Raw genomic sequence first — 23,613 nt, forward strand, 5'->3', positions numbered from 1 at the left:
TGGCACGAACGGTTTTCTGGGTTCTACTCGAACCTCTTCGTACTCCTGAAAAAAGACGTTTCTCCTCGCCCCATCTTAGACCTCGAGCAGTTGAATTGCCACCTTCGGATTCGCCTCTTCAGAGCGGACTCCTTGCGCTCGGTGATCCCCCTCCATAGAGCAGGGGGACTTGCTTTGCTCTGTGGACATTCAGGATGCTTTCCTGCACATTTCTGTTTGTGTACGGCATTGGAGGTTCCTTCGGTTTGCGATACAGGAGCATCATTACCAGTTCACGGCACTCCAGTTCAGCCTGGCATCCGCTACCAGGGTCTTCACGAAGGTCATGGTGGCGGTCACGGAAACTGTGCCTTATGCCCAGTTTCACACCCGCCCTCTTCAGTTGGCCCTCCGGTCTACCTGGGACAAGAGAATTATTTCCGTGGACTGTTTCCCTGGATCGGCCAGTGCTTTTACCTCTCAATGTGAAGCAGTTCCTCTCTTGGTGGACATTATCCGTCTCTGCCCTGTGCAGGAGGTCATTTCTCCCGCTCCGTTGGCAGATCATCAGCATCGATGCCAGTCTTCAGGGTTGGGGAGCGGGCTTCCTCATTTTCACAGCGCAGGGTCGCTGGAACCTTCAGGAGACCCTCCAGCCCAACAATCTCTTGGAGATCAGGGCAATTCTTCTTGCCCTCCTCCGCTGGCAGTCTCTCCTCACAGGCAAGCCAGTCCGCAGTCAGTCGGACTTTTGTCACAGCCGTGGCTTACATAAACCACCAAGGAGGGACTCGCAACACACGGATCAGGGTAGAGGTAGCAATGATCCTGCGTTGGGCGGAATGCCATGTCCCTCGCCATATCAGCCGTCCACATTCCAGGGGTAAACTACTGGGAAGCTGATTTTTTTTGTATCATCGGGGGTTCGTGTCAGGCAAGTAGTCTCTCAACACTGCCATCTTCGGCTAAATTTGTCGGAGGTGGGACATTCCGAATGCCCACCTAATCACTTCTTAAATGAACCAAAAGGTTCCCTGGTACGTTACCAGGTCCCAGGATCCGATAGCTGTTGGTTGCGACGCACTTGTGATTCCGTGGTCCCAGTTTCAGATGCCTTTTCTGTCCCCGCCTCTTCTCTTAATCACAAGAGTCAAAAAAAAAAAAAAAAAAAATCAGTCAGAAGGGTTTCCAGTAGTCCTGACAACTACAAGCTGTTAAGTCAGACCTGGTACCCGGAGCTGGCGTACATGCTCATGGACGCCTCCTGGGGCTTTCCAGACCGTCCGGATCCGCCACAGTTCAGTCGTTTAAATTTAACGCCATGGCCTTTGAGGCCTACTTCTGAGAGGGACTGGGGTTTTTCCCATCAGGTCATTCTGACCATGCTTTGAGTGAGAAAACCTGCATCCTCAAGTTTCTATGACAGTTACTGAAGATCTGTTTCAGGTGGCGTAAGTACAACTGTTTGGTTCCGTTAGCCTTATTGGCTACCAAGAAGAGAAATCAGGGGAGTTCTGAGTTGGCAGCATTATCCTGCCGTCCTCCGTTCCCTTTCATTCCACATTAGTGCAGACATTGTCCTTGTTTCTCTAGGTCCCTCTTGTCCCTCTCCGGTCCATACTCTGGATAACTCCTAGGGCAGTTTCTCGCTAGGCCTCGGCTTTAGAGGTTGCAGGGCCGCGTCCTAGTCCTCTTCACACATTCTTTCAAGTTTTGCGAAGATTCATGCTCATGTTTTGTCCGACGCAGGCCTAGGAAGGAAAGGTGCTGCAGGCTGCGGTTACACACCGGTTGACCTCAGTCCTTTTTTTCTCTGCATTCATTCTGTTCTCACCCTTGGGGACTGCTTTAGGACTTCCCATGGTTACCTGTGTCCCCCAATAAAGCGATAAAGAAAGAAGGATTTTTGGTACTCACCGTAAAATCTCTTCATTGGGGGACTCAGCACCCTCCCTATTTGTACTGGTTTTGGGCCTACGTGCCTTGGTTGTTGAGCCGGTACATATGTGGAGTTTGTTGGTTGCTTCTCCTATTGCTTTAACACTTAACTGAGGTACTTCCTGCCTGTCAGTGGGTGTATGCTACGGAGGAGGAGCCAGTTTTACTTTATTTGCATAGTGTCAGCCTCCTAGCGACAGCAGCATACACTCATGGTTACCTGTGTCCCCCAATGAAGGCTCCAAGAAAGAGATTTTACGGTGAGTACCAAAAATCCTTCTTTTTTTTTTAACTGTATAAAAAATTGGATTCGGTCACAATATTCTTTGAGCCATAACTTTGTTTTTTGGCAATAGAGTTATATGATGTCATGTTTTTTGAAGGACATATTGTACTTTTTATTGGTATGATTTTGGGACCCATAAGACTTTCTGATGTTTTTATTCCTTTTATTTGGGGGATCAAATTCTGCCACTCTGATTTTCTTTCTGTTTCTGTTTTTTTTATATGGGATAAATAATGTATTAGTTATTAGACAATCATGTATGCAGTGATATCAAATGTTCACTTTTTCATTTAGTTTCTAGTAAAAAGGGAGGGAAAGGAAGAAAGTGCACCAATGTAAATGTATAATTAGATCGTAGGTGAATATAGGTGGCACTCACCTTTTTATAAATCTTGATATCTTGCATATAGGTCCCTTGGGACCATAAGATGTTCAGAGGTGGATTTCTCCTCTGGTCGTTGCTTCAAATCCCTGGTAGCTAGTACGTAGCTCAAACCATGCAACCATAGGAATACATATCCAATAAACTTTATACCAGGCTATTTTGCGCTCCTGAAGGTGTAGGATCCAAGGCTTCTTATTATCCAAAAAAGGTTTTTATTATTTCTCAAGAAAAAGCACGTACAACACTTTTCGACAGTATAAAATGTCTTCCTCAGTTATATCACAATATGCCTGAGGAAGACATTTTATACTGTCAAAACGTGTTGTATGTGCTTTACTCTGTCGCCTTATTGGGGGACACAGAACCGTGGGTGTTATGCTGCTGTCCACTAGGAGGCGACACTATGCATAATCTGTCTGAAAAAAATTAACTTTGTCTCCTCCCCTGCAGTATACACCCCTGGACGGCGTCAGCCTTCTCCAGTTTTTGCTTAGTGTCGCAAGGAGGCACACCTTTTTCTTTTTTTCCTTTCGTCGGAACAGATGAAGAAAAATGGGTCTCCAGCGAGACTCCCTGCATGGCTCCTTCCTTGGCCCCCTTTTTAGGGGTGCCCAGTTGAAGTGGAGATGGCGGTTCCCCATGTCGCTCCTTCCCCAGTCCCTCGGGTACTTGTCCGAAGTTGAGACCCCCCCCCTCCTTCCCCAACCCCCTTCAGGGTCAGGGTTGAGGTTGAGGCAAGGATGAAGACCCCCTGACGGTGACAGACGCACCCTCCCTAATCCCCCGCAGGGGGCATTAGGTTGAGACGCCGCAGGTAGTGTCGGAGTACAGACAGCATTCTGCACCAGGGACCCCAGACCAGCTGTGGGATCCTGCTGGGGCCGGGGGAGGGTGCAGGCAGACGTGGCACAGCAGAGACAGGGCTTTCTGCGCCCCTGCCTCTGCAGCAGCAGTGGCTCCATGGCGCTCCAGAGACCCCCACACAAGAACCGCTAGCCCTGCTGCCCCCACCGCTAGCCAGTCGCCCATTCCGGGGGTGGGTCCGGTGCATATCCGACCCCCTCCCGGACTACCGCGCCGCTCTGGAGCCCTCCTGGGCATCAGGCCTCTAATTTAGACTGCGGCTTCGGCCTAGCCGATGCCGCTGCCTTTTCCCCGCCCCCGGATGACGAAAATGACACTGCAGTGTCATAGAAGGGGCGGATCGAGGCAGGAAAGGCGCGCTTTTACATAGCTCAGCGCGCCCTTTTCCAGCTCTCCGCCCCCTTCCCTCTCCACCTCAGAATCCGGTGGCCATCTTGCTGCACCTGGAGGAAGGCAGCACAGAGTCTCTGGGGGGCACCGGATGTGGGGCTTATCAGCGCTGGACCTAAGGGGAGCACCGGTGGGGTAAGATCACAGCTGGGTCCTTGGTACTCAGCTGTAAATTCTTATATACCATATAGCGCTCTCCTACTCCTTTTTCCTCTGCGTAGATACCCCTGTAGGGCCTCTATTAATCAGCCTAGGTACTATGTCGGGCTCAAAGAAAAGAACCAGGCAAGACTGCTTTTATGCAGTCTGCACAGCCTGCAAGGTCACTCTCCCCAGCGGCAGCACGTATCCGCATTGCCGGGACTGTACCCAAAAAACCGTAACAGAACCCCAAGAAGTCCCTACCAACGCTTCTGCGACCGCTACTGCGCCGGAATGGGCAACTCAGATGTCGCAGTCTATGACACAGTCTATAGATAACCTGACCTCCACACTACTGCAGGCTCTGCAGGGTCATGTCTCGGCTATGAACGTTACCCAGCAAAGGGACGTCCGGTCTCAAGTACAGGGCGCTTCCGACAGTTCGAGGCGTAAGCGGACCCACAGGTCGCGTTCATCTGCGTCCTCACATAGCAATAGGCCTTCCCTCTCCAGGGAGAGACACAGTGGCTCCAGGTCACCGAGGCCGTCCCCTGATAGGGAAAGACAATGCAGATCTCCACAATCCCAGACCAGGGAAAACCTCCGCTCTAGTTCGCCCGCTAGGGAGCTCCTTAGCGATGCGCAAGACTCAGAGGGCATATGTGACTCCAACTCAGATAACGAAACAGCCCGCTCTGCTCCCTTGTCCCCCTAGCAATACTGCGATAGTTGAGGATATCGTCTCTTCCATCCTTCGGGTGCTGGACATTTCAGATCCAACCCCGGATGCACCAGAACACAAGATTTCCTTTGAAAGTGTTCAGAAACCATCGAAGGTCTTCCCTAATCACCCGGAATTTCAAAAAATCCTTTCTAAGCATTTTTCGCAGCCTGAGAAAAAATTCGCCAATCGCAAGTATTTGGAAGCAAAGTACCCCTTCCCACAGAAAGACACCAAGGATTGGACAGATCCGCCTGAAGTGGACCCTCCAGTCTCTAGACTAGCAGCACAAACGCTTTTCTCGCTGCCGGACAGTTCAAACCTCAAGGACACAGCAGACAGGCAGGTTGAACGCATGGCTCGTTCAATCTTTGAAGCGGCAGGTGCCTCTCTGGCTCCCGCATTTGCTTCAGTTTGGGCAGCCAAGGCCATCATGGCCCTGGGCTGATCTCTTGCAAAAGGGCCTTCAAGCCTCAAATCCTCAGCTGGCGGACCAGGCGGTGCAAATTGCAGTGGTGGCAGATTACATGGTCCATGCAGCGTTGGACTCTGCAAGAGGAGTAGCGGCAATAGCATCAAACGCCATCACAATCCGGCGTATTCTCTGGCTAAGAGAATGGAAAGCGGACGCGGCCTCAAAAAAGTCCCTAACAAATCTCCCGTACTTCAGTGGCCGTCTTTTCGGTGAAAAGTGGATACAATGATATCCAATGCTACCGGGGGCAAAAGTACTTCCCTCCCTCAATTAAGACCAAAACGCACGTTTAAAAGACGTAATCAATCTCGTTTCCGATCCTTTCGGAATTCTTCAGGCTGGTCCGTCTCACGCCCAACACAAAACCGTAGTCGTTCCCCCCGCAGGGACAACACACGTGCGGCACAGAGGCCGGACAGGAACTGGCAGTCAAAGGCAAGCCAAGCGAAATCTAAAGGAGGAAAACCTCAGACTTTTCCCTCATCTTGACTCATGCCCTCCGGAAGACACCCCACTTGTAGGCGGACGACTGCTACTCTTTCAGCAGGTCTGGCTGCCTATTACAGACGACAAGTGGGTCAAGGAAATAGTGTCTTCAGGATACAAAATCGAGTTTACTACCAGCCCACCGCACAGGTTTTTTCCCTCTGTCCCTCCAAAATCCCCGCTCAAAGCTCAGGCCTTCCGTCAAGCGGTTTCTTCCCTCCGGCAAGCAGGAGTCATAGTGCCGGTCCCAGCAGAAGAGCGCTTCCGAGGGTTCTACTCCAACCTCTTCGTGGTGCCCAAGAAAGGAGGCAGCGTCCGACCCATACTAGACCTCAAGCAACTCAACAAGCATGTTCGAGTTCGTCACTTTCGCATGGAATCCCTCCGGTCAATCGTTGCGTCCATGGAAAAAGGAGAATATCTCGCCTCCATAGACATACAGGACGCATACCTGCATATACCGATTGCTCCCGCCCATCAGAGGTTCCTCAGATTCGCAATCGACCAAGACCATTACCAGTTTGTGGCCCTCCCGTTCGGTCTCGCCACGGCTCCCAGAACATTTACAAAGGTCATGGCAGCTACCATGGACGTTCTGTCCTCCAGAGGCATAGTAGTCGTTCCATACCTGGACGACCTTCTCATCAAGGCCCCCACCCTCAAGGACTGCGAGGTCAACGTCTCGATCACGATCGACACTCTGAGGCGCCTGGGGTGGTTAGTCAATTTACAGAAGTCCTCGACTACCCCGAGTCAGTCTCTGACCTTCCTGGGGATGTTATTCGACACCTCCAAGGGCCTGGTGATTCTCCCCAGAGACAAGGCACTGGCTCTCCGTCTGGGAGTTCACACACTCCTCCGCAAGTCCCCCAGATCTCTCCGGTATGCCATGAGAGTACTTGGCAGGATGGCAGCAGCAATGGAGGCGGTACCGTTTGCCCAGTTTCACCTCAGACCCCTTCAACTGGCCATCCTCAAGTCCTGGGACAGGAATCCGTTCTCCCTCGACAGGGAGTTCCGGTTATCAGCAAAAACCAGGAGGTCCCTGCACTGGTGGCTCGAGCCAACCTCGCTTGCAAGGGGAAAATCCTTTCTCTCCGGTCAATAGAAGGTTTTGACCACCGACGCAAGCCTTATAGGTTGGGGCGCGGTGCACCTGCATCACAGAGCGCAAGGCAGGTGGTCACCAATGGAAACGACCATGCCCATCAACATCCTGGAAATCCGGGCCATCTTCCTGGCGTTGAAAGCCTTCCATCACTTGCTAGCAGACTCTCATATCAGAGTACAGTCGGACAATGCCACGGCAGTGGCATACGTGAACCATCAAGGCGGCACCTGCAGCATCCAGGCGATGACCGAAGTAACACATATCCTACAATGGGCGGAAAATGTGAGGTCGGTACTCTCTGCGGTCTACATTCCGGGTGTGGACAACTGGGAAGCCGACTATCTCAGCCGACAAGGAATGGACTCGGGGGAGTGGTCTCTCCATCCCGAAGTTTTCTGTCAGATCTGTCATCGTTGGGGCACCCCGGACATGGATCTAATGGCATCCCATCTCAATGCCAAGGTTCCCAATTTCATGGCCAGGACGCGCGATCCGCGGTCGCTCGGAGCAGATGCCCTGGTTCAGGACTGGACCCAGTTCCAGCTTCTGTACATTTTTCCACCTCTTCCCCTGATCTCCAGAGTCCTGAGGAAGATCAAGCAAGAGGGAGTTCCCACCATCCTGATCGCTCCAGACTGGCCCAGGCGTACATGGTACGCCGACGTCGTGCAACTCACAGCAGACGCTCCCTGGCGTCTCCCCACACGTCCCGACCTTCTGTCACAAGGCCCGTTCTTCCACCAGAACTCAGGAGCTCTCAATTTGACGGCGTGGCCATTGAGACCTGGGTTTTGACCCAAGCAGGTTTTTCACCGGAAGTCGTTAAAATCATGATCAGGGCTCGAAAGCCAACTTCAGCCAGGATTTACTATCGTACCTGGAAGGTTTTCTTCACATGGTGCGAATCTCGTGGGCAGATCCCACTCCCCTATTCTCTTCCAAGGGTCCTCGGTTTCCTTCAGTCAGGCCTGGACGCCGGGCTATCCCTGGGCTCGCTGAAGAGCCAGGTGTCAGCGCTTTCAGTGCTCTTTCAGAGGCGTATTGCTAACAAGCCGCAAGTGAAGACTTTTCTCCAAGGGGTTTCCCGATTGGTTCTCCCCTACAAACGTCCATTGGAGACGTGGGACCTCAACCTGGTCTTGACAGCACTACAGTCACCTCCTTTTGAACCCCTTAAGGAGGTCTCACTCCGCTTTCTATCACAGAAAGTGGTTTTCCTGGTGGCGATCACCTCGCTACGCAGGGTGTCTGAACTTTCAGCTCTTTCCTGCAGACAACCCTTCCTGGTTTTTCATCAGGACAAGGTGGTTCTACGTACAGTCCCATCCTTCCTTCCGAAGGTTGTGTCCAGCTTCCACCTCAATGAGGAAATCTCACTACCGTCCCTTTGCCCGGCTCCCGTTCATAGGGTGGAGAAGGCTCTGCATACGCTTGACCTTGTCAGGGCATTGCGTGTTTACGTGTCTAGGACTGCTCCTTTCCGGAAGTCTGATTCACTTTTCCTTCTTCCAGAAGGCGTTCGCAAGGGCCTACCGGCTTCCAAAGCCACCCTTGCTAGGTGGATCAAGTCCACCATTCAAGAGGCTTACCGCCTCAACAATTCTCTTCCGGCCGGTATCACGGCACACTCTACGCGGGCGGTAGGGGCCTCTTGGGCCATTCGGCATCAAGCCTCAGCACATCAAGTGTGTAAGGCGGCCACTTGGACTAGCCTGCACACATTTACTAAACACTACCGAGTGCATACCCAGTCCTCAGCGGATGCGAGCCTGGGTAGACTGGTCCTGCAGGCGGCAGTACCCCAAGTCTAGGGGACTATCAGCACAATATTCGTCCACTGCTTCCCGCCCAGGGACTGCTTTGGGACGTCCCACGGTTCTGTGTCCCCCAATAAGGCGACAGAGTAAAGGAGATTTTTGTGTACTCACCGTAAAATCTCTTTCTCTTAGCCTTTATTTGGGGGACACAGCTCCCACCCTGTTGCCCTTGCAGGCCGTTGTTACGGTTGGGTTCTCATATTGTTGTTTGAGCTCGTTTATAGTAGCCTTCTTACAGGCATGGTTATGTTTCTGGTATTTTCCTCCTAATGCTTTTGCACAAAACTGGAGAAGGCTGACGCCGTCCAGGGGTGTATACTGCAGAGGAGGAGACAAAGTTAATCTTTTTCAGATTATACATAGTGTCGCCTCCTAGTGGACAGCAGCATAACACCCACGGTTCTGTGTCCCCCAATTAAAGGCTAAGAGAAAGAGATTTTACGGTGAGTACACAAAAATCTCCTTTTTATTAAGAAATAATAAAGACTTTTTTGGATAATAAGAAGCCTTGAATCCTACACCTACAGGAGCGCAAATAGCCTGGTATAAAATTTATCGGACACTTTTTCTTCTATTAATTTTTTTAGATTTCTTTTCCGTCATTTATTTAAATAATTTTTTTACATTTCTACTTTTTACATATTTAATTAGTCCTCGTAAGGGACTAGAATCTGCGTTGCTTCATCAACTATACAAATGCACCACAATACTGTAGTACAGCAGTGTATTGTTAAATTAGACTTCATAGGTGTACTAGCATGGCAGCCATTCAAGGTCCCCGATTGCCATGACAGCTTAGGAGTATCTCACTGTCACACTGCATGGGCACAGATGGGCATCAGAAATAAAACCCACCCTTTCCTAAACTCTTAAATGCTGCAGTCACAATTGACTGAGGCAACTACGACTACGTGTACACAGTATGTGTAAGCTAAAACCAGGTGTGGAAAAATCAGAGGAAAAGTATAATGGACACACGTCACCACTTCTATATTTATCACTCACTCCTGGTTTTGGCTCACACATACTGAGGTCAAAACTCACCAAATACTTAACGTGTGAACATGGAAGAGGTTAAAGACTTGTGATTGCAACCAGAGCTGCGGAGTCTGAGCTGGTATAAAATGCACAGATTCTGACTCCTAAAATATATATTAAATTGGGTACAGTAGTTCAGTGAAGCATGTGCTGTACATGTTTCCATAAGAATTTGGGAAAGTTATGAAATATCCTATAAATGTCTGTTCTGTTCCTGATCTAAGGATCTGTAGTTGAGATGAATCTGTGCTGCACTTTATGTACATGCTCAGTAGTGAGGCAGTGCTGTGGGGTCAGACGTTTAGTAGAGATGAACCTGTGCTGCACTTTATGTACATGCTCAGTAGTGAGGCAGGGCTGTGGTGTCATTGGTTTAGTAGAGATGAATCTGTGCTGCACTTTATGTACATGCTTAGTAGTGAGGCAGGGCTGTGGGGTCAGAGATTTAGTAGAGATGAATCTGTGCTTCACTTTATGTACATGCTCAGTAGTGAGGCAGTGTTGTGGGGTCAGAGGTTTAGTAGAGATGAATCTGTGCTGCACTTTATGTACATGCTCAGTAGTGAGGCAGTGCTGTGGGGTCAGAGGTTTAGTAGAGATGAACCTGTGCTGCACTTTATGTACATGCTCAGTACTGAAGCTGTGCTCTGGGGTCAGAGATTTAGTAGAGATGAATCTGTGCTGCACTTTATGCACATGCTCAGTACTGAAGCTGGGGTCAGAGGTTTAGTGGAGATGAATCTGGGCTGCACTTTATGTATATGCTCAGTAGTGAGGCAGTGCTGTGGGGTCAGAGGTTTAGTAGAGATGAATCTGTGCTGCACTTTATGTACATGCTCAGTAGTGAGGCAGAGCTGTGGGGTCAGAGGTTTAGTAGAGATGAATCTGTGCTGCACTTTATGTACATACTCAGTAGTGACCAGTGCTGTGGAGTCGGAGGTTTAGTAGAGATGAATCTGTGCTGCACTTTATGTACATGCTCAGTAGTGAGGCAGTGCTGTGGGGTCAGAGGTTTAGTAGAGATGAATCTGTGCTGCACTTTATGTACATACTCAGTAGTGAGGCACAGCTGTGGGGTCAGAGGTTTAGTAGAGATGAATCTGTGCTGCACTTTATGTACATGCTCAGTAGTGAGGCAGTGTTGTGGGGTCAGAGGTTTAGTAGAGATGAACCTATGCTGCACTTTATGTACATGCTCAGTAGTGAGGCAGTGCTGTGGGGTCAGAGGTTTAGTAGAGATGAACCTGTGCTGCACTTTATGTACATGCTCAGTAGTGAGGCAGGGCTGTGGAGTCAGAGGTTTAGTAGAGATGAATCTGTGCTTCACTTTATGTACATGCTCAGTAGTGAGGCAGTGCTGTGGGGTCAGAGGTTTAGTAGAGATGAACCTGTGCTGCACTTTATGTACATGCTCAGTAGTGAGGCAGTGCTGTGGGGTCAGAGGTTTAGTAGAGATGAATCTGTGCTGCACTTTATGTACATGCTCAGTAGTGATGCAGGGCTGTGGGGTCAGAGGTTTAGTAGAGATGAACCTGTGCTGCACTTTATGTACATGCTCCGTACTGAAGCTGTGCTCTGGGGTCAGATTTAGTAGAGATGAATCTGTGCTGCACTTTATGCACATGCTCAGTACTGAAGCTGGGGTCAGAGGTTTAGTAGAGATGAATCTGTGCTGCACTTTATGTACATGCTCAGTAGTGAGGCAGTGCTGTGGGGTCAGAGGTTTAGTAGAGATGAACCTGTGCTGCACTTCATGTACATGCACGGTAGTGAGGCAGTGCTGTGGGGTCAGAGGTTTAGTAGAGATGAACCTGTGCTGCACTTCATGTACATGCACGGTAGTGAGGCAGGGCTGTGGGGTCAGAGGTTTAGTAGAGATGAATCTGTGCTGCACTTTATGTACATACTCAGTAGTGACCAGTGCTGTGGAGTCGGAGTTGGTGGTTTGGCTTACCGATTCTACAGCCCTGATTGGAACTATAAGTATTGTAATTGCAGCAGCTACTCTTGATTGCGGCCTGTATAATACAGCGAGCACCCATTTCAAATGGTAAATGTGCACATCCTCTATAAATATATGGCTTATTTGGTCAATGCATTATTGTCCAGATTACTCTGTCGCCTAATTGGGGGACACAGAACCTTGGGTGTTATGCTGCTGTCCACTAGGAGGCGACACTATGCATAATCTGAAAAAAGATTAACTTTGGCTCCTCCTCTGCAGTATACACCCCTGGACGGCGTCAGCCTTCTCCAGTTTTTGCTTAGTGTCGCAAGGAGGCACACCTTTTTTCTTCCGTTTTTTTCCTTTTTTCACGGAAATACAGATGAAGAAAAGTGGGTCTCCAGGGAGACTCCCGGCATGGCTCCCTCCTCGGTCCCCTATTAGGAGTACCCGGTTGAGGTTGAGGTGGTTTTTTTCCCCATGTCGCTCCCTCCCCAGTCCCTCGGGTCCTGGTTCGAGGTCGAGACCCCCCTCCTTCCCCAACACCCTTAAGGGGTCTGGGTTGAGGTCGAGGCGAGGATGAAGACCCCCTGACGGTGACAGACGCACCCTCCCTAATCCCCCGCAGGGGGTATTAGGTTGAGACGCCTCAGGTAGGGTCGGAGATCAGGCAGCATTCCGCAGCTTCCAGGGACCCCAGGCCGGCTGAGGGATCCTGTGGGGGCCGGGGGAGGGTGCGGACTGGATGGCACAGCAGAAACAGGGCTTTTGCTGCGTCCCTGTCTCTGCAGCAGCAGCGGCTCCATAGCCCTTCAGGGGCCCCCCATACAAAAACCGCTACCCCTGCTACCCCCACCGCTATCCAGTCGACCGTTCTGGGGGGGTCTGGTACAAATCCGCCCCCCCCGGACTACCGCGCCGCTCTGGAGCCCTCCTGGGCATCAGGCTTCAAATTTAGACCGCGGCTTCGGCCTAGCTGAAGCCGCCGCCTTTTCCCCGCCCCCCGGCCCGCCCCCCGGCTGACCAAAATGACACACTGGAGTGTCATAGAAGGGGCGGATTGAGGCAGAAAGGGCGCGTTTTTACACAGCCCAGCGCGCCCTTTTCAGCTCTCCGCCCCCTCCTCCCTCTCCTCAGAGCCCCGGTGGCCATTTTTTCTGGATGAGATCCAGGAGAGAAGCATCACAGCGGTCTCCGGGGGGCACAGAACTTGGATCTGTCGGCGCTGGACCTAGGGGCACACCGGTGGGGTAAGCTCACAGCTGGGTTCTCATTACTCAGCTGTGAATCTATACTTCCTATAAGGCTTTCCGTGGGTTCCCTCTGCGTAGCCACCCCTGTACGATCCCTTATAGCCAGCCTCTGTGCACTATGCCTGGCTCAAGGAAGAGAACCAGGCAGGAATGTTTCTATGCATTCTGCACAGCCTGCAAAGCCACGCTCCCTAGTGGCAGCACGTATCCGCACTGCCGGGTCTGCATCCAGAACTCTGGGTCAGAACCCCAGGGAGTCCCTACTGACGCTTCAGTGTCACAGGCCACGCCGGAATGGGCAACTCAGATGTCTCAGTCTATGTCACAGTCCATAGACAACCTAACTGCTACATTGCTGCAAGCTCTGCAGAGTCGGACCCCGGCTATGGACGGTACACAGCAAACGGACAGCTTGTCTCAGGAACATGCTGCTTCTGACTCTCACAGACGTAAGCGGACTCACAGGTCTCGATCACCTGAGTCGCACTATAGCACAAGGTCGTTCCCCTCTAGGGAGAGACAGCGTCATTCCAGGTCTCCTGGGCAGTCCCCTGCCACAGACAGACAGTGCAATTTACCACAGGGATCCCCCACCACAGAAGACCCCCGCCCCAGGTCGCCCTCCAGGGATCACCTTAGTGAGGCACAGGATTCGGAGGGCATCTGTGACTCCGACTCAGATAATGAAACGGTCAGGTCCGTGGTACCTTCTCCCCCTAGCAATACAGCGCTAGTTGAGGACATAATTTCTTCTATTCATCGGGTGCTAAAAATTCCAGAGTCGCCCCCGGAAGTCCCAAAACATAGGATTTGCTTCGAAAGTGTTCAAAAACCACCTAAGGTCTTCCCTAATCACGATGAGTTTGAGAAAATACTTACCAAACAGTTTGCGCAGCCTGACAAAAAATTCGCTAATCGCAAATATCTGGAAGCGAAGTACCCTTTCCCACAGGAAGACACCAAACAATGGGCAGATCCACCTGAAGTGGACCCTCCGGTTTCTAGGCTAGCAGCGCAGACTTTACTCTCTCTGCCGGATAGCTCAACCCTCAGGGACGCAGCAGACCGGCAAGTAGAACGCATGGCTCGTTCTATTTTCGAAGCGGCAGGCGCCTCTCTGGGCCCTGCGTTTGCTTCAGTTTGGGCAGCCAAGGCCATCCTAGCTTGGGCCAAAAGACTATAGGAGGGTCTTCAGGCTTCAAATCCTGAACTCTCGGACCAAGCGGTCCAGATGGCAGTGGTAGCAGACTACATGATTCATGCAGCCCTGGATTCCGCCAGAGGTGTAGCGGGAATAGCATCAAACGCCATCACGATCCGACGCATCCTCTGGCTGCGAGAATGGAAAGCGGATGCGGCCTCAAAGAAGTCCCTCACGCGACTTCCGTATTCTACTGGTAGACTTTTCGGCGAAAAGTTGGACACCATGATAGCCAATGCCACCGGGGGTAAGAGTACCTCTCTCCCTCAACTAAAACCGAAACGCATGTTCAAACGAAGAAACCAGACGCGATTCCGATCCTTTCGGAATTCCTCGGGCTGGTCCGTTTCGCGCCCAGTGCAAAACCGCAACCGTTCTCCACGCAGAGACAACCCACGGACGCAGCAGCGACCGGACAGGGCTTGCAGTCGAAAGCAGGCCAAGCGAAACCCAAGGGAGGAAAACCTCAGAACTTCACTTCATCATGACTCGAGACCTCCGGAAGACACCCCACCAGTAGGCGGCCGACTTTTACTCTTTCAGCAAGTCTGGCTGCCTATTACAGAAGACAGGTGGGTCAGGGAAATAGTGTCTTCCGGATACAAGATAGAGTTCACTTCCGTTCCACCGAACCGGTTCTTCCTTTCTGTTCCTCCAACACCACCAGAAAAGGCTCGTGTCTTCCACCAAGCGGTTTCCTCTCTCTCCTTCAATCAGGAGTTGTGGTGCCGGTTCCCGCGAACGAGAGATTCCGAGGATTCTACTCAAATTTGTTTGTAGTCCCCAAGAAAGGAGGCGGCGTCCGACCCATACTGGACCTAAAACAGCTCAACAATTACGTACGGGTCCGTCATTTCCGCATGGAGTCCCTCCGGTCCATCGTTGCATCCATGGAGCAGGGAGAATTCCTCGCCTCCATAGACATACAGGATGCGTATCTCCACATACCAATTGCTCCCGCCCACCAAAGGTTTCTCAGGTTCGCGGTCAACCAAAACCACTACCAGTTTGTCGCCCTTCCGTTCGGACTCGCCACGGCTCCAAGAACGTTCACCAAAGTCATGGCGGCCACCATGGACGTCCTGCACTCAAGAGGCATTCTAGTCGTCCCGTACCTGGACGACCTCCTCGTCAAGTCTCCCACTTTCAAAGACTGCGAGGTCAGTGTCTCAATCACTCTAGACACTCTGAGTCGCCTGGGATGGCTAGTCAACCTACAGAAATCGTCGACCATCCCAACTCGGACTCTAACATTCCTGGGAATGGTATTCGACACCACCAGGGGCCTGGTGCTCCTTCCCAAGGACAAGACACTGGCCATCCGTCTGGGAGTTCGCACACTCCTTCGCAGTCCTCCTCGATCTCTCCGGTTTGCCATGAGAATCCTCGGCAGGATGGCAGCAGCAATAGAGGCAGTGCCATTTGCCCAGTTTCACCTCAGGGTCCTTCAGCTAGCCATACTCAGATCTTGGGACAGGAACCCCTTCTCCCTCGACAGGGAGTTCAGGTTGACGTCATCGACCAGGAGGTCCCTGCACTGGTGGCTCAAACCAACCTCGCTTACACGAGGGAAGCCATTCCTCTCAGGACAATGGAAGATCCTGACTACCGATGCAAGCCTGACAGGCTGGGGGGCGGTACACCTACATCACAGGGCACAGGGCAAGTGGTCACCGAGGGAAGTGACATTGCCCATCAATGTTCTGGAAATCAGGGCCATTCTCTTGGCACTGAGAGCCTTTCATCACTTGCTTGCAGCCTCGCACATACGGATACAGTCGGACAATGCCACGGCTGTGGCATACGTGAATCACCAAGGCGGGACCCGCAGCGCCCAGGCAATGAGAGAAGTGGCTCATATCCTCCGCTGGGCGGAAGACACAAGGTCGGTTCTTTCTGCGGTACACATTCCGGGTGTAGAAAACTGGGAAGCCGACTTCCTCAGCAGGCAAGGAATGGACTCGGGGGAGTGGTCTCTCCATCCCGAGATTTTTTACCAGATCTGTCAACGATGGGGAACCCCAGATGTGGACCTAATGGCATCCCATCTCAATGCCAAGGTTCCCAATTTCATGGCCAGGACACACGACCCGCGGTCGCTCGGAGCGGATGCCCTGGTCCAGGACTGGTCCCAGTTCCGACTCCTGTACATTTTTCCACCCCTCCCCCTAATAGCCAGGGTCGTGAGGAAGGTCAAGCAAGAGGGAGTTCCGACCATCCTCATCGCGCCAGACTGGCCCAGACGTACTTGGTACGCCGACATCGTCGAACTTACGGCAGACGCCCCCTGGCGTCTACCCGACCGCCACGACCTGTCTCAAGGTCCGTTCTTCCACCAGAATTCAGGGGCCCTCAATTTGACGGCATGGCCCTTGAAACCTGGATTCTAACCCAGGCAGGTTTTTCACCGGCAGTCATTGCAACTATGATCAGGGCAAGGAAGCCTGCCTCTGCCAAGCTCTATTATCGTACCTGGAGAGCCTTCTTTTCTTGGTGCGAATCTCATGGACAAGTCCCACTCCCTTATTACCTCCCGAAGGTACTAGGTTTTCTTCAATCGGGCCTAGATGCCAAGCTATCCTTAAGTTCGCTTAAGAGTCAGGTGTCGGCGCTTTCAGTCCTTTTTCAAAAGCGCATTGCTATTAAACCGCAAGTAAGGACTTTCATCCAGGGAGTTTCCCGATTGGTTTCTCCCTACAAACGTCCGATGGATACGTGGGACCTCAATCTGGTCCTGACAGCATTGCAAGCTCCACCCTTCGAACCTCTTAGAGAAGTTCCACTCTCCATTCTGTCTCAGAAAGTGGTTTTTCTAGTGGCTATCACCTCGTTACGCAGAGTGTCGGAATTGTCAGCACTTTCCTGCAGACGACCTTTCCTAGCCTTTCACCAGGACAAGGTGGTTCTCCGCACGGTACCATCCTTCCTTCCGAAGGTTGTGTCCAACTTTCACCTTAATGAAGAGATTTCACTGCCTTCCCTTTGCCCGGTTCCGGTACATAGAGTGGAGAAGGCTCTGCATACGCTTGACCTAGTCAGGGCATTGCGGATTTACGTGTCCAGGACTGCACCTTTCCGGAAATCCGATTCCCTCTTCATTCTTACGGAAGGTAGTCGCAAGGGGTTGCCGGCTTCCAAGGCTACCCTTGCCAGGTGGATCAAGTCCACCATACATGAGGCCTATCGACTTAACAGTTCCCCTCTTCCGGCCGGTATCACGGCACACTCTACACGGGCAGTAGGGGCCTCCTGGGCCATTCGGCATCAGGCTTCGGCACAACAAGTGTGCAAGGCGGCCACTTGGACTAGCCTACACACGTTTACGAAACACTACAGTGTTCATACCCAGTCCTCAGCGGATGCGAGCCTGGGTAGACTGGTTCTGCAGGCGGCAGTACCCCAAGTCTAGGGGACTGTCGGCACAATATTCGTCCACTGCTTACCACCCAGGGACTGCTATGGGACGTCCCAAGGTTCTGTGTCCCCCAATTAGGCGACAGAGTAAAGGAGATTTTTGTGTACTCACCGTAAAATCTCTTTCTCTTAGCCTTTAATTGGGGGACACAGCTCCCACCCTGTTGCCCTTACGGGCCGTTGTTTCCTGTTGAGTTCTCATATTGTTCTTGAGCTCGTACATAGTAGCCTTCTTACAGGCATGGTTATGTTATTTGGTTACGTTCCTCCTTATGCTTTGGCACAAAACTGGAGAAGGCTGACGCCGTCCAGGGGTGTATACTGCAGAGGAGGAGCCAAAGTTAATCTTTTTTCAGATTATGCATAGTGTCGCCTCCTAGTGGACAGCAGCATAACACCGAAGGTTCTGTGTCCCCCAATTAAAGGCTAAGAGAAAGAGATTTTACGGTGAGTACACAAAAATCTCCTTTTCTTTTGCTAGTAGATATATATACTTATAAAAAAAAAAAATGCACATTGACAAGCATTTAAAACCATGTTGGCATGGGTTTAGGGTAGAGGGCAACTGCTTCGAGATGTGGGTGTATTCACGCATTGTAATCATATAAAAATTTTTGCTGCATTTCCCATTTACAGTGGCTTGCAAAAGTATTCACCTCCTCATAGGGGGTTTACCTATTTTGTTACATTACAACCCGTGTTTACATAATTTTGTAATACAATGAGTGTGATGCATCAGCACTAAATAGTCTAAATTGGTGAAGTGGGAAAAATATATGATCCCATAAATTTAATTTATGCCTATAACTAAAAATTGGCATGTGCATATGCATTCACACACTTTTGCTATTAAGCCCCTAAAAATTTCTGGTGCAAGCAATTACCTTCATAACCTATAGACTGTGAGCCCTCGCGGGCAGGGTCCCCTCTCCTTATGTACTTGTGTGTCCCTTGTCTTACACTTGTATATTACTCTTGTCTATATTTCCCCTTTTCACATGTAAAGCGCCATGGAATAAATGGCGCTATATAAATGCATAATAATAATAATAATAATAATAATGTCACATGCTTAGTAAAAAGAAATCCAGTAGTGTGCAATCTAAGTGTCACATTGTCTGTCAGTATATACACACCTTTTCTGAAAAACTGCAAAGGCTGCAACACCATTAAGCAAAGAGGCACCACCACTAACCAAACACCACCATAAAGACCAAGGAGATGTCCAAACAAGCTGTTGAGAAGTACAAGGGTTGGGTTATAAAAAAAAAAAATAAAAAATATCCCAATCTCTGATGATCCCCTGGAGCACCATCAAATCCATTATCATCAAATGGAAAGAACATGGTACCACAACAATCCTGCCAAGAGAGGGTCGCCTTATCTCGGGCAAGGAGGAAATTATTCAGAGAGGCAATGCAGAGAGGTAAGACTGAAGGTGCAGCAGAGTTCCCAAGCAGAGACTGGAGTATATGTCCATACGACCACATTAAGCCATACACTCCATAGATGTGGCCTTTATGGAAGGATGGGCAAAAAAAAGCTTTTACTTACAAAAATTGTAAGGCTCATTTCGAGTTTGACAAAAGACATGTGAGACTCTGAAAATGTATGGAGGAAGGCTCTGTGGGCAGATGAGACCAGAATTTTACTTTGTAGCCACCAAGATAATGTCTGGCACCAAACCAACATCGCTCCTCACCCCCCAAGAATACCATTCCCACAGTGAAATATGGTGGTGGCGGCAGTATGCTGTGAGGATGTTTTTTGGCAGAAGGGACAGAGAAAATGATTTGAGACTAGAAAATGATGGATGTCGCAAAATACAGGGATATTCTTCCACTAAACCAGTATTGGTGTGTCAGTGATTTGAGAGTGGAATGGAGTATCACCTTCCAACAGTACAATGGCCCAAATCATACTGCTAAAGCAACAGGCAAGTGGGTTAAGGGGAAACGTGCAAATATATTGGAGTGGCCTAGTCAAAGCCCAGACCTTAAACCAATTGAGAATTTGTGGTCAGACTTGAAGATTGCTGTTCACCAGAGGAAGCCATCTAACTTAAAGGAGGTGCAGCAGTTTTGTCTTGAGGAATGGGCAAAAATCCCAGCGGAAAGATGTGGAATACGCATAGACACTTATCCAAAGTGACTTGCAACTGTAATTGCCACAAAAGGAGGCTCTACAAAGTACTGACTTTTGGGGTGAATACTTATGCACACTGAAGTTCTCAGTTATTTTGTCTTATTTGTTGTTTGCGTAACAATAAAAAGAAGACCCATATTGTTACAGTTGTAGGCATGTTCTTTACATGAACTGATAAAAACCCTATAAAAAGCTGTGAAATTCCAGGTTGTGAAGTAGCAAAACCCAATAAATGTTAAGGGGAGGGGTGAATACTTTCCCAAGTCACTATATAGTAAACATATCAGTTAGTTTGGTCATTTTCCTTAAAAATGTTAGATGGGTTATCCAGGACTAAGTTTTTGGCTCATAGTAAAAAAAAAATAATTGGCAAGTGATTCAGCTACTCTACGTCAACAGAGCAGCTCTTCCTTTTCCAGGCTGCTCTGTCGACGGGGCGTGACTGCCGACGTTATGCTGATTGACAGACGGCTCCCCGCAGTTATGCAGCAGGGAATCAGCTGTCAATCTGCATTACATAGGCAGAAATGCCCCGTCGTCAGAACAGAATAGGAGCCGCTGCTCTTTCGACGTGTTGTCTGCAGAAGCGGTGACCCCTTTGTGCTGACAGAGCTCTATGCTGGGCAGAGCATACAGGTAGTTAGCAACTACATGCCTGTTAATTCTTAGACTCATAGTAAAAAATTAATCTAGTCCTGGATAACCCTTTAAATGTGCAAAGTCTGAATCCTGGAAGACTAAATATCTGCTTATTGCACATACCTAAAAAGCAAATCACACTACAATTTCATTTTTTTTCTTTTAGGAAGAGGAGCTGAAAAAGGCCATTTTAGTTGTTTTTGCAAATAAACAAGACATGGAACAAGCAATGACCCCCACAGAGGTAGCAAATTCATTAGGTTTACCCGCTCTCAAGGATCGTAAATGGCAAATTTTCAAGACATCAGCTACAAAAGGCACTGGCCTCGATGAAGCTATGGAATGGTAAGCGAGACAACATATTAATCTTCCCTGAGCCATAACTTTTTTATTATCCTGCAAAAATAGAAAAAACACGGCACTCAATGAGGAGGGAGGTGCATAAGTCGGGTATCCAGCCAACTAACAATGTAGTACAAAAACTTGGCACTCAAAAGAAAAATTGATTTGACAGTTCCTTTATTGTAAAAGGCATCCAGTTAAATATTCTTCTTTTACTTCTTTAAATGTTTTCGGTTATACAATTGACCTTCATCAGAAACAGAATTTTTTCACAGTTGGTTTTAACTGAGGGGAACTGTAATGGAAAATTCCATATAAGGCTGAGTGCAGACGTACTTTTTGGCCCTGCAGATTTTTCCGCACATAATTGAAGAAATCCGCAGGTCAAATGACCTGCATTTTTCCTGCCGTTTTTGTACGGTTTTCCACTGCGGTTTTCCCCCTGCGGATTTGGTGACATGGGAGATGGAAAACCGCACAAAAGAAGTAACATGCTGCGGATTTTGTACCGCAGGAAAACCGCGCAGAAAAATCTGCAGCATCTGCACAGCGGTTTTTTTTTTCATTGATTTTAAGGCTACTGTACATCACAATGCGGATATGCAACGTTTCTGCGCGGTAAAATCCGCTGCGGATCCGCTGCAAATCTGCATCGTGTGCACACAGCCTAACAGCGTCTCTCATACCAGCAGCACATGCGTCCAGCCACAGACCAAGCGCTATTCCTCTGCACCCTCAGTGCTTCTCCTGAACAGCGCGTTCACTCTCCCTGTGACACACTTGCTTCCCTGGGCAGGACAGACCATTTGGATAATCGCAGCACCCAGTTGTGGACATTCATGCCTGTCACAAACAATACAGGATAGTTTCCTGAATATATTACAGTACAAGTTTCTGGACACCCACACCAATTATTGGATCTACCGGTCCCTGTATAACCCAAGGTGTCAAACCCGTGGGTCTGGTGATTTCCTACATGAATGGTGTCCTTTCATCCTCAGTAGCTGCTGCTTCCCAGACGTCTGTTTCTCCACATTATTAATGAATATACCCAGTACTGAATAGTGCCTACTCACGACAGCGGTTCTTTAATAATAATATATGGAATTTTCCATTACAGTTCCTCTCAGTTAAAACCAACAGTGTGACACCGTTTACCGATCAGATTTTTTAAAAATATTGATTGGGCGATTCTGAAAGAAGCCATACCAAAATGTGTGTGTTTTATTGTTTTACTTTGAATGGGGCAAATGAGGGGTGATTTAAACTTTTATATATTTTTTTTTTTCTTCACTTTTAACTTGCTTCAATAGTCTACATGGGAGACTTGAAGCAGCGATCATCTGATGAAGCCCTGCTGTGTGTAGCAGAAAAGCTCACTTGCTATGAGCGCCGACCGCTGGGCAATGTCAATAACAACCACAGGGGGTCTCCTGCAGACCCCGGGTTGTCATGCCAACCCATCGGCAACCCACAGTCATGTGACAAAGGCACTGTGGGAGTGGTTTGCAACGCTCTTCCTGCGCATGCTTGTTAAATGCTGCTGTCAGAGATTGACAGCGGCATTTAAAATGTTAACAGCCGCAGGTGGATTGCAAATCCTCCTGCAGCTGTTAGGGGCACAACTCACCTGTCATGTGCTGGAGAAGGTGTGAGCTCATCGCCGGAGCCTGCACCAAACAGGGGGACCTCACTTTATTACGTGTTAAGGGGTTATCCCAAATATTAAGGGAGGATATATAATAAATATATTGATTGCTATATTTTAGCTGTGGATGTCTATAACCAAGGTAAGGCTTAATTTTGGTGGCTTCATACTGTGTGTATGAGACTTTGTTTTCCTTGTCTTGCAGGCTAGTGGAGTCTCTGAAGAGCAGGCAGTAATGCTAACCTACCCAGCACATTCCTTTCTATTCAATGTCACACTGTAAGAATGGCTCTGGATGTAAATATGCACCATCACCACCTAACTACGCTCCAACAGTGATTGTCAAAGGAGTCTGACATCTATACCCATCTCTAATAGCACTGTATCATACTACTAGTTGCGCCTATTCTGTAGTCTAGTTTCACTTTATTTATGACTGTTTTATAATGATAATTACAATTTGGGGAAATGTAAAATTCAGTTTTGAGATCACATATCTTTTTCTCTTGATTGATTTTTATGATGGCCATCTGGAAGAATGGCCTTCGGCTGTGTAAAGACTCTACTCTGAAATCCATCTGTATAAAATAAACATTTATTATAGTAAACTTTCCGTGACATCTTCATTTATCAGTTTCCATGGTTTTTGCTTTAACATTACTTAGGTAGTCTTAGCTATCATCTGTTTAAATGAAAGCTACATTGGGGAAAAAAAAGTATTGTCAGCCACCAATTGTGCAAGTTCTACCACTTAAAAAGATGAGAGAGGCCTGTATTTGACATAGGTAGACCACAACTATGAGAGTCAAAAGGAGAAAACAAATCCAGAAAATCACCTTGTCTGATTTGGCAAGATTTATTTTGCAAATTATGGTGGAAAATAAGTATTTGGTCGGTAACAAAAGTTCATGTCAATATTTTGTTGACAATGACAGAGGTCAAACGTTTTCTGTAAGTCTTCACAAGGTTGGCGCACACTTTTAGTGGTATGTTGGCCCATTCCTCCATGCATGCAGATCTCCTCTAGAGCAGTAATGTTTTGGGCCTGTCACTGGGCAACATGGATTTTCAAATCCCTCCAAAGGTTTTCTATGGGGTTGAGATCTAGAGACTGGCTTAGGCCACTCCAGGACCTTCATATGCTTCTTACAAAGCCACTCCTTCGTTGCCCTGGTGGGATGCTTGGGCTCATTATCATGCTGAAAGACCTATCCATGTTTTATCTTCAATGCCCTTGCTGATGGAAGGAGGTTTGCACTCAAAATCTCTAAATACATGGCCCCATTCATTCTTTCATGTACATTCTTTCAGTCGTCCTGGTCCCTTTGCATTATGTTGCCACCTCCATGTTTCACAGTAGGTATGGTGTTCTTTGGTCGCAACTCAGCATTGTCT

General features: G+C 49.1%; 1 protein-coding gene across 1 annotated transcript in view; it reads left to right on the forward strand.

Moving 5' to 3' along the window:
• Positions 1-22,826, forward strand: part of ARL1 (ARF like GTPase 1) — a 39,068-nt gene extending 16,242 nt beyond the window's left edge. Inside the window, exons 5-6 of the mRNA XM_073545019.1 lie at positions 20,395-20,573; positions 22,424-22,826. Of these exons, the coding sequence (XP_073401120.1) occupies positions 20,395-20,573; positions 22,424-22,454 (210 nt within the window). The 3' untranslated portion in view covers positions 22,455-22,826. The remainder of the gene's footprint in view (positions 1-20,394; positions 20,574-22,423) is intronic.
• The last annotated feature ends 787 nt before the right edge of the window (positions 22,827-23,613 follow it).

Source organism: Dendrobates tinctorius, unplaced genomic scaffold (genome assembly GCF_039654945.1).
Source record: "Dendrobates tinctorius isolate UK_male_01 unplaced genomic scaffold, ASM3965494v1 ptg000139l, whole genome shotgun sequence".
Taxonomy (NCBI): Eukaryota; Metazoa; Chordata; class Amphibia; order Anura; family Dendrobatidae; genus Dendrobates; species Dendrobates tinctorius.